The sequence below is a fragment of the Chiloscyllium plagiosum genome, chromosome 29, assembly GCF_004010195.1.
Source record: "Chiloscyllium plagiosum isolate BGI_BamShark_2017 chromosome 29, ASM401019v2, whole genome shotgun sequence".
Classification (NCBI taxonomy): Eukaryota; Metazoa; Chordata; class Chondrichthyes; order Orectolobiformes; family Hemiscylliidae; genus Chiloscyllium; species Chiloscyllium plagiosum.
Genome location: NC_057738.1, coordinates 380709 through 392229, shown reverse-complemented (window position 1 = coordinate 392229; position 11521 = coordinate 380709). Strand labels below are relative to the sequence as shown.

The window sequence follows — 11521 nt, the reverse complement described above, 5'->3', positions numbered from 1 at the left end:
TCTGTGTCTGCAAGTATTCCCTGTCAGTGCTACCTTCTTCACAGCCTCCCTACATTCTTGGACATCCTGACAAACAGCTAGCCTACTTGCTGGACTACAAGTCCGGATCCCATCCCCCTGCCAAATTAGTTTAAACCCCCCCGAAGATTGCTAGCAAACCTACCTCCCAGGATATTGGTGCCCTTCTGGTTCAGGTGCAACCCGTCCTGCTTGTATAGGTCCCACCTTCCCCAGAATGCAGTCCAATTGTCCAAATACCTGAAGCCCTCCCTCCTACACCATCCTTGCAGCCACGTGTTCAACTGCACTCACTCCCCATTCCTTGCCTCAATGTCACGTGGCACCGGCAACAACCCAGAGATGTCGATTCTGTCTGTTCTAGCTTTTAGCTTCCAGCCTAACTCCCTGAGCTCTTGAATGACCTCCCCACCCCTCTTCCTAACTATGTCGTTGGTGCCAACGTGCACCACAACTTCTGGCTGCACACCCTCCCCCTTAAGGATTTTGAAGACACGGTCCGAGACGTCTCGGACCCTGGCACCCGGGAGGCAACAAACCATCCGAGAGTCTCGCCCATGCCCACAGAACCGCCTGTGTGCAAATGTAACGTAGTGGCAATAACAGAAAGGTATCTTTAAAATTGTAAAGATTGAGTGCTTGATATTCAAGAATATGAAGTGTTCAGAAAGACATACGAGAAATGGGAGCTGAGGTAACAATACTGTTTAGACATTGGTATAGCTTTGTAAATACAAAATGCCTTTGAGAGAGAAAAGACAAATGGTCAAATTTGTGTTCAGTAAAAATTTGGATTTAAGAGTCTAATAATGACAATGTCATCACTATTAATTGTCAGATCTGGTTCACTGATATCCTTTATGAAAGGAGACTGCTGAACGTACCTGGTCGAGCTAGCATGTGAAGCCAGACCCAATAAGTGCCCTCAGGAATGGCCAAGCAAGAAAAGGAAAAAAATAAAGACATAGAAAAAGGACCACCTGGTATCAACCATGGCACCAGAGGCTATCATGGCAAACACAGCTCGGTGTCCTGGCAATGTTCTCTTTAGTAATCCGGGCCTAAACTGGGAGTTTTGTCTCACTGACTGAAATAGTCATAGAATCATACCTTACAATGCCTTAAACACCACATCATGGATGTGTCCTGACAGGTGGAGGGACATGGCATGCAGGCAGGAGAGACTTGCATTTAGAGTCCTAAACGTTGACTCTGAACACCATGAAATCTCACAGCATCAAGTCAGACACACAACATTGAACAAGACAGAACAGGAACAGGCCCTTTGTCCCACGATGTCTGTGCCAACCATGTTGCCATTCTAAACTAATCCCATCTGCTTGCCCATTGTCCATAGCCCTCTATCCTTTGCCTGTCCCAAGTGTCTCTTTAACATTGCTATTATATCTGCTTTTAACAACTCCCTGGGAAGCACAATCCTCTTGTAAACAAACATACCCATTAAACTTTACCTCTCTCACCTTACAACTTTGCCCCGTGGTATTTGACATCTACATCCTTGGAAATAAGCTCTGACTATCCACCCTGTCCATGCCTCTCATAATTTAATATACCTCTATCAGGTTGTCCCCTCAGCTGCCAATGCTCTGGTGAAACAATCCAGGTTTGTCAAATCTCTCCTTACAGCTAATACAATACAATCCAGGTATTCTTTTGCATCTCCACATTCTGTCCATAGCATGGTGACCAGAACTACACACAATACTCTATGCTAAGTAAAATTTTACATAGTTGCAACATGATTTGCCAACTTCTATAATTAATGCCCTGACCAATGAAGGCAAGCATACTGTACATCTTCAGTACCACCTGATTTCCTTGAATTGTCACTTGCAGCACATTATTGACTTGCACCCCAAGATCCCTCTCTATATCCATGCTCCTAAGAGTTCTGCCATTTACTGTATAGTATCTGACCTCCCAAAATGCATCAATTGTCTTGATTAAACTCCATCTGCCATTTCTCCACCCATCTTTCCAAGTGATCTATATACCACTGTATCCTTCCTCATTATCCATAACACCACTAATTTTCATGTTATCTGTAAACCTACTGATCAGACCACCTACATTTCATCCACATCATTTACATACATTACAAACAACAAAGATCCCACAGCACTGATAGTTGCGGAACACTGCTGGTCACAGAACCTTCAGTCCATAACTATTGTCTTGTCTTCTATGGCCAAGCTAAGTTTGTGTCCAACTTACCATGATCTCACCTGAACTTGATTTTCTGGGCGAAAATGAGGACTGCCGATGCTGCATATCAGAGTCAAGGTTACAGTAGTGCTGGAAAAGCACAGCAGTTCAGGCAGCATCCGAAGACCAGCCTACCATGAATGACTTTGTTAAATGCTTAAATAAAGTCTATACAGACAACATTCACTGCCCCACCCTCATCAATCATCTTTGTTACTTCCTGAAATGCGACAAATTAAAGTCATATCTCAAAATCAGCATTGGTGACAACATGCATTGAACTCATTCACATTATTAACACTAAAGTCTAACCATCTCAGCTAAGTAGCTACCACTGTTAATGTGGACTAGGAGAGCCTCTGTCCTCCCTCAGCTATGACTGTATGCTCCTCCATATTGAGCAACACTTGGAGGAAGCAATGAGTACGACAAGGGGCAGAATATACTCTGGATGGGGGATCTCAGTGTCCATCACAAAAAGTAGCTTGGCAGCTTGTTGCGTTATTGAGAACATTACTTCTAGACCTAGTATGCAGCAGGTGGTGAGGGAACCAAGAAGCGAGGGAAAATATATTTTACTTCATCCTCACCAATCTGCCTGCTGCAGATGCAGTTGTCCATAACCATATCAATAATAATGGTGACCACACAGTCCATGTGGAGATGAAGTCCCACCTTCAAATTGAGAATATCTTATATACAGTATTGTACAACTGTATTTGAAAAAAATGAACCATCATTATGAAAAGATGGTCTCTTTTTAAAAATGTTATCATCATTATTACTAGATACATAGGTCATTAATCTTAAGTTACACATTTCATATTAATTCTATGTGTACACATAACATTGAACCCTACCTTATGTGTCTTATATACACATTTTCTTTTAAACCCACAATAATGCTTCCACAGCAACATTTTTATGACCTGCGTCTCGTACAATCCACAAATTAAATGTTTGTGGCACTATCAATGAGACAGACTTCAAATGGGTCACAATTCAAGACTGGGCATCTACGAGGCACTGCGAGTCATCAGCAGCAACATAATTATTGTCTAACACAATCTACAAACTCATGGCCTATTATATTTAAACCGAACGTGAGGTAAATGGAGGGTAAACATGAACAGGGAATATTTTATTGTGTATCCTCTGAGCTCCACACTTAGTCCAACACTACCATTGTAACTCCCCTACCAGCTCATATGATCTGCTCTCTTAAAGGGGCACACACTCCCAACTGCTAACATAACAGTCCTCCCCATACACACACTGTTACAGAGTGGAGGTTGACTCCACCTCCCCCCGCTCCTAAACACCCAAAAGGAGCACCTTACCTTCGAATTTGTGATAAAACAAAAATGGTTAAATTAAATGAAATCCTTTCACTCACTCTACAAACAACAAGTAAGAATTTGTTTATCTAATTCCACCAGCGAACAAATTAACAGAACCATTAACAAACTAAACAATTCTCCTCTAATTAGTAACTATTCCCTAATAAAACAGAATCTTAATTTTTTTGTGTAAATTTCCAAACTTTGAAAAACACATCACCTCTTAAAGGAACTATGCGCTGTTTTAATAAAATATACATATATATAAATAACTTAAATAACAAAAAAAAGAATTTAGTCTCTCAAAATTACAGCTAAAATGCTCTCATCTTTCATACTCCTGATAACCTGATTTTTTTACAATCAGATTGGTTCTGGAGAGTCAAAACCATCAGATTTAAATTTAATGGCATTTGGTATCGAGAGCCTGGTTTAGGTTAATTGGCTAATATTCAAGCCATTTTGCCTTAACATCAAAGCAAGCCTAGGTTGCCAACCACACAGCCATTGATTTATATGTTTCAATTTCAGAGTTGTCTATGCATCTACAGCTGCTTGCAGACATTTTTTTTTGTAAATTTCCAAACTTTGAAAAACACATCACCTCTTAAAGGAACTATGCGCTGTTCCCCCTTTCATTTCTCCAACCAAGTTCAAGCTTCCTGCATTCCAATTCACAAATACTCTATACAACTTCTTCACAATATCCAACAATTACAATACTATGCAAATATTGAAACTAACAAATAAACATTGTCAGGAATTTTTATTAAAAAAGTGGAAAACAACTCTTCCAAAGTTTATATCGACATGACCAATCTGCCAAGGAGATGGTGATTCTTAGAAGACCATCTCCTCATCTCTGGAAGCTCTTTTAATGTAGTCTCCCAGGTTTCTGGAAACTCCCATTGTTACAGAATACCTTCAGCCCAACAAGTCCACACCGACCTTCTGATGATTCTCCCATCCAAACCTATTCCCCTACCCTACTCTCCATATTTACCCCTGACTAATGCACCTAGCCTACGCATCCCTAAACACTATGGGCAATTTAGAATTACCAATTCACCTGACCTGCACATCTTTGGGAAGAAACCGGAGGAAACCCATACAGACATGAGGAGAATGTGCAAACTCCACACAGACAGTCACCCGAGGCTGGAATTGAACCCAAGTTCTTGGCGCTGTGAGGCAGCAGCGCTAACCGCTGAGCTACCATGCTGCCCCTGTTCTGCAGGTAAATCTCCCTCTGATTAGCTATTGTCCTGTTATGCAGCTGATGTCTCTTCCCTGAGCATGGCCAAGCCTGGCTTGGAAAGGTATGACTTAATTGATATCACTGGTCCCATCTGGACCTGCTGGATATTCTGGGGTACCTCCCCCACTATGTTAGTGAGTTGTGGTGACCAGCTGGTCCAAATGTCTCCTCCAGAGCAGTTCATCCCTTGTCTGCATCATATATGACAACTATCTTATTTGAGCTGTGATCCACTTTTCTCCAGATGTATAATTCCAGGCTCCTCTTGGAATGCTCTTGACTGTGATGTTCCCCCACCTCTGATCATCTGTCCTTGATTTTGCTCCACCACATCTCCGATCTCTTCCGACTACAGTAAGTCAAACATGGTTCTCAGCTGGTAGTTGCACATTAAAGATGCTGGTGAACAGCGGGCCATCACATGTGGCATGTTCCTGTATGTGCTGAGGAGCTTGCTAGTCACTGTCCAAGAAAAGCATCATTTTGTGAAGTCTTTAAGGCCTGCTTGAAGGTTTGTACAAATCTCTCCACCTGACCCTTTGTTGAAGAGTGATAAGGAGTGATCTCAGGTATCTGACTCTGTGATTTTCGAGGTACTCCCCATACTCTTGCATCACAAACTGTAGACCATTGTCAATCATGACTTGTTCAGCGTACCCAAACCTGGCAAATATTTCATCCAGTCAGTTTATCACTGCTTGCATTAATACCAACTTTATGACCATCAACTTGAACCACCCGGAGTGGGCATCCACAACAACTAGTAGCATTTGTCCCTCTTCTGGTTCCACTGCCATGGTAATTGGGGCCACTTTCTCCTCAAATGGGAATCCACATTTGGCCACCAGAAGTAGCTCCTGGCTATTTATTTCACTTGTTCTTAATGGTAAAGGGATATCCCCACATTAAACAGCCATCTGATTTGGTCACCTCTCACCTCCTGGATAGGTAAGGGTGTAATACTGGTTTCTATGACAAGACCTTCCTCTCAGGACTAAGTTCACCACTAGGCTCAAGACCTGGTCATTTCATATCTGATTTCTGACACTGTACCTTCTCTTCATACCTGGGAAAACTACATAATTTTCAGGTTCCAGTTGGGAACATCTCCTTTTCCCAGTAGTGGTGACCTTGACAAAGCAAATGTTTTGCATGCTTCTTGACTGTAGGTTGTGTGTAGGTTGTAGGTTGACAGAGCCAATACCTAAATCTGCAGGCATTCTGTCGCTATTGATGACAATCCTGTAAATGTGTCAAAAATAGAAATTAGCAGTCAGTGGTCTGTCAGCTGCAATGAATGCCTGCCATAGAGGAATTGGATGAAGTTCTTAACACTGAACACCATGCCCAATCCTTCCTTTTCCACTTGATCATACTACTCCTCTGTCTTCAATAGTCATCTCACTGTGAGTATAATAGGCTTTCCTCTCAGAGAATCATACATTCCCTATAATGTGGAAGCAGGCCATTTAGCCCATCTAGTCTACACTAATCCTTTGAATAACATCCCAGCCATACCCATCCCTGTAACCCAACATTTCCCATGGCTAATTCACTTAGTCTGCATATCCCTGGACATTATGGGCAATTTAGCATGACCAATCCAGCTAACCTGCACATCTTTGGAACCAGAGCATCAGGAGCAAACCCATGTACACTTGGGGAAAATATGCAAACTCCATACAGTCACCTGAAACTCCCATCCCTGTCACAGTAAGGCAGTAGTACTAACCACTGAGTCACCGTGCCACCCTTCTCTGTACAATGCCAATCCCATAAGGTGATATGTCACACACCAACTGCAGTGACAGCTATGGGTCAAAATGAGCCAACACATCTACCCTTTTTAGGGATTGTTTCACCTCCCAGTAAGCCTCATCATAAACCTGGACCCATTTCCATGATTGCCCTTTTCTCAGCAATCAATGCATGGGTTTGAGCACAGTTGCCAGAACTTGCCATTGTAATTTACAAGTCCTAAGAATGATCTCAGTTGAGACACATTCTCTGGTCTTGGGGCCTTCATGACAGCTTCCATCTTCTTGGGCAACTTGTGTAGGTCCCTCACCATCAGTTACGTGGCCCAGATACTTTATGGCACATTTAAACAACTTGTCTTTCTCTGTTTTTTCTTGATGGTCGTGTTTAAGGTTTCTTCTAAGTTTTTCAAACCCACCTCTTCAGAGGATCCAATAACAAAATATCATCCAGATAACACAGGATATCTGGCAATCCACTCAAAATTTGATCCATGACCCTCTGGAAAAGAGCCGGCACTGATCTGATGCCAAAAGGCAGCCACTTATATTGGAACAGTTCCCTATGTGTCACTCTTGTCAGGAGCAGCTAGATCTCCTTCATACCTCCAATTAACAAGTAGATCTGCAATTTTTGAGAATTTTTTTCAGACAAGTCCTCACTGTGCCATCTGTTTTAAGATCAGAACAATTAGATTGGTCCATTCATTGGTGGTTACTGGTTCCAACACTCCTGGATTCATCAACTGTTTAGTTCCATCCCCCACTTTTAAGCTGGATGGTGTCTGGACATGCCTTTAGAGCTCTTGGATGAACCTCCTGTTTCAACCAAAGTTTAATTTCTACTCCTTTCATTTCCCCCAGGCTTCCCTTGAAGACATCCTTATACCTATCCATAATTTCTGTAACCATGACCATCCAAAGGATACTGTGGCACTTTCACAAGTGTGCATAGCCACTTGTGGCACCATTTATTGTGTGTATGTTCATCATGAGTCTGGGTTGGTTTCACTGGCAGAGCCTTTAATTTTTTTCTATAGATTGATTCTGCTGCACCTATATCTACTCTCATCCCATACAACAGGATGTTTAACTGAAACACTGTTGACTCTGGGCCTTCTGCTTCTCCTGCAACCCTGACTGACGTGGTCTACTCTATGGCAGGCTGCATGTAATCTTGCTTGAGTTCTATTTTGCAATTTCGGGCAATGGCCGATTTGTTTACACCTGGCGGACTGGGCTTCTCAAGTCCTTGTGGCCACAGTTCCTATTTTATGCACCCGATCACAATCACTCAAACATATTCCTTCAGTGACAGCCAATTCCATTGAGGTAGCAATTTCAAAAGCTACCTTTAAATCCTGGGCCCTTCTTCTTAGGAGTTTCTGTTGGATGGCTTTGTGTCGGATGCCACAAATCAAGTGGCCCCGCAAGGATTCTTGGATAAACTCTCTGACTTAATAATATTCTGTTAATATCTTTAAGGCAACCACAGATTGGGCAATGGACTCTCCTTCATGCTCTACCCAATTATAAAAACAGGAATGTTCTGCGATTGTCTGTGGCTTTGGTGCAAAATAACTCCCCAACACTTCGCATTGTTCTTGGTTTGTCTTTTCTACAGGTTTCTCTGATTGCATCAGACTTCTCCGAATCAGAAGGTCTTGCTCAAGAAAACTGGAGCCATTATATTTTCAGCCACTTTATTTTACACATCAAAATATTCAGTGTACAGTGTCCAATTTTCATCAATTGTTCCCATTGTTCCAAATTGGCCCGCCATTTTGTTTTCCCACCACAGCTCAAGTCCCCTTGATGTAAACTCCCCATATCAGCTGCTCCCTCAATGATTGTACGAGTCTACTGTTCTTCCCTGGCTTTTAATGCAACATGAGTCGCCTCATGACTACTTCCCTCAACATTACCTCTACAATCCCATGCAATGGTCACACAAATGACAAACGGAGGTTGTGAGGTGATGCATTTGGATGGATAAAAAGAGAGGTAAATTAAGATTTAGTGGCACAGATGTAAAGGGACAGAAGAACCTGGGGAAACCGGTGCATGTACCAAATACATATAATCTGCAGCATACAGGGGCTCAGATCTCCTGCAGATAATATAAAAGTGCAGATTGAGCTATAACAGTAATCCTTGGAGAACTGCATGATCCATGAGGATCAATCAATTCTGAAAAAAATCACATCGAGGCACAAGCTTGCAAATCTGCAGGTAGCGAATCAATAAATAACAAGGAATGAATATAAATGTTTGAAGGTGGCAAGGCAATTTGAGAGAGTTAAGTTTTTATTAACAAATAAAAAATGTTCTCTTTGATTTAATAAACTTTGGGTTATTGAGTATGAAGAAGGATAAATTATGCTGAATCTTTATACGGCTCTCGTGCGGGTTATAGGGTTATAAGAGATAGGATTTATAATCATCTAGAAAGGAATAAGTTGATTAGGGATAGTCAATATGGCTTTGTGAAGGGTAGATCGTGGTTCAACAAAACTTCTTGAGTTCTTTGAGAAGGTGACCAAACAGGTGGATAAGGGTAAAGCAGTTGATGTGGTGTATATGGATTTCAGTAAGGCATTTGATACGGTTCCCCACGGTAGGCTATTGCACAAAATACAGAGGCATGGAAGTGAGGGTGATTTAGTGGTTTGGATCAGAAATTGGCTAGCTGAAAGAAGACAGAGGGTGGTGGTTGATGGAAAATGTTCATCCTGGAATTCAATTACTAGTGGGATACCATTAGTTTTGGGTCCACTATTGTTTGTCATTTTTATAAGTGAGGATGAGGGTGTAGAAGGATGGGTTAGTAAATTTGCGAATGACACTAATGTCGGTGGAGTTGTGGATAGTGACAAAGGATGTTGCAGGTTACAAAGGGACACAGGTAAGCTGCAGAGCTGGGCTGAGAGATGGCAAATGGAGTTTAATGCAGAAAAGTGTGAGATGATTCACTTTGGTTGGAGTAACAGGAATGCAGAGTATTGGGCTAATGGTAAGATCCCTGGTAGTGTAAATGAGCAGAGAAATCTCAGTGTCCAGGTACATAGATCCTTGAAAGTTGTCAGCCAGTTTGATAGGGTTGTTAAGAAGGCATGCAATGTGTTAGCTTTTATGGGTAGAGGGATTGAGTTTTTGAACCATGAGATCATGCTGCACGGGTACAAAACTCTGGAACATTTGGAGTGTTGCGTACAGTTCTGGTCACCGCATTATAGGAAGAATTTGGAATCATTGGAAAGGGTGCAGAGGAGATTTACTAAGATGTTGCCTGGTATGGAGGGAAGGTCTTACGAGGCAAAGCTGAGGGACTTGAGGCTGCTTTCGTTAGAGTGAAGGTTGACAGGTGACGTAATTGAGACATGTAAGATAATCAGAGGGTTAGATAGGGTGGACAGTGAGAGCCTTTTTCCTCGGATGGCGATGACTGGCTTAAGGGGACATAGCTTTAAATTGAGGGGTGATAGATATAGGACAGATGTCAGAGGTAGTTTCTTTACTCAGAGAGTAGTTGGGGCATGGAACGCACTGCCTTTAACAGTAGTGGACTCACCAACTTTAAGGGCATTTAAATGGTCTTCGATGAACATATGTAGGTTAAATGGGCTTCAGATTGTTTCCAAAGATTGGCGCAACGTCGAGGGCCAAAGGGCTTGTACTGTATTGTAATGTTCTAAGTTCTTTGTTCATAAGGCTAGACCTACCTGTTCTAGTCACCACACTTTAGGAAAGATATAAGGGATGTTTGGAGAGGTTTGAACCAGAATAGTTGCAAGGTTGATGCAGATTGGTTCCACATATCAGCGCAAAATCGAGGACTGAAGGGCCTGTACTGTGCTGTAATGTTCTATGTTCTATTTTCACAGCAAGGTTATTTTGAAGAAGCTGAGGACAGGGTGAGAGGGGAAAGTTTTAAAAGGGACCTAAGGGGCAACCTTTTCACACAGAGGGTGGTGTGTGTATAGAATGAGGAAATGGTGGAGGCTGGTACAATTACAACAACTAAAAGGTATCTGGATGAGTATATGAATAGAAAGCATTTAAAGGGATATGCACCAAGTGCTGACAAATGAGACAAAATTAATTTAGGATATCTGGTTGGCATGGACAAGTTGGTCCAAAGGGCCTGTTTCCATGCTCTACATCTCTATGATTCTAAGATTTTTCAACCAGAAATTGTTGGAGAGAATCAGCAGCTCGGCCTAATGGTCACCCAATAACTTCCTGCTTAAAGAGGATTAGCCGGTATGAACACCTCTCTCTACACGCTATTCAGAATACTCTCCACCTCACAGGGGCTCAAAAGTGACAGAGAACAGAGAACAATAACAAAGAGCAGTACAGGTCCTTCTGCCCTCCAAGCCTATACCAACACATTTTGCCCTTCCATACTGAAAGGATCCATATCCCTGTATTCCCTTCCTATTCATATATTCATTCAGGTGCTTCTTGAATGCTGCTATTGTGTCTGCTTCCACCACCTCCTCTGGCTGCATGTTCCAGATACTCACCACTCTTTGTGTGAAAAACTTGCCTCGCACATCTCTCTTAAACATCCCCTCTTGTATCTGGAACCTGTATCCCTTAGTAATTGACCCCTTCACCCTAGGAAAAAGCCTCATAATTTCCACTCTGTCCATGCCATTCACAATCTAATAAACTTCTGTCATGCTGCTCTTCAACCTCCTGCATTTCGTGTTAAAACAAACCCAGGAGCAGTAAAATCGACATTCATCAGGAGTATAGGCAGAGAGGCCTGAAGGGTGAAGAGATAAATGGGGGTGGGAAGAAAGTAGCATAGAGTACAATAGGTGAGTGGGGGAGGGTGGAGTGGATAAGTGGAAAAGAAGATAGGCAGGTAGGACAAGTCATGGGGACAGTGCTGAGCTAGAAGTTTGGAACTG

At 42.3% G+C, this 11521-nt stretch overlaps 1 protein-coding gene across 2 annotated transcripts in view; it reads left to right on the top strand.

The window, feature by feature from the left end:
* The window catches only part of tbc1d7 (TBC1 domain family, member 7), a 141025-nt gene that overhangs the window by 100028 nt on the left and 29476 nt on the right, over positions 1 to 11521 (top strand). Inside the window, exon 10 of one of the 2 annotated variants that reach the window (XM_043719000.1) lies at positions 8224 to 8248. The exons of the other annotated variant lie outside the window; for it this stretch is intronic. Coding sequence (XP_043574935.1) covers positions 8224 to 8233 — 10 coding nt within the window. The 3' untranslated portion in view covers positions 8234 to 8248. Of the gene's footprint in view, positions 1 to 8223; positions 8249 to 11521 lie in introns of those variants that run through there. 2 annotated transcript variants of the gene reach the window in all.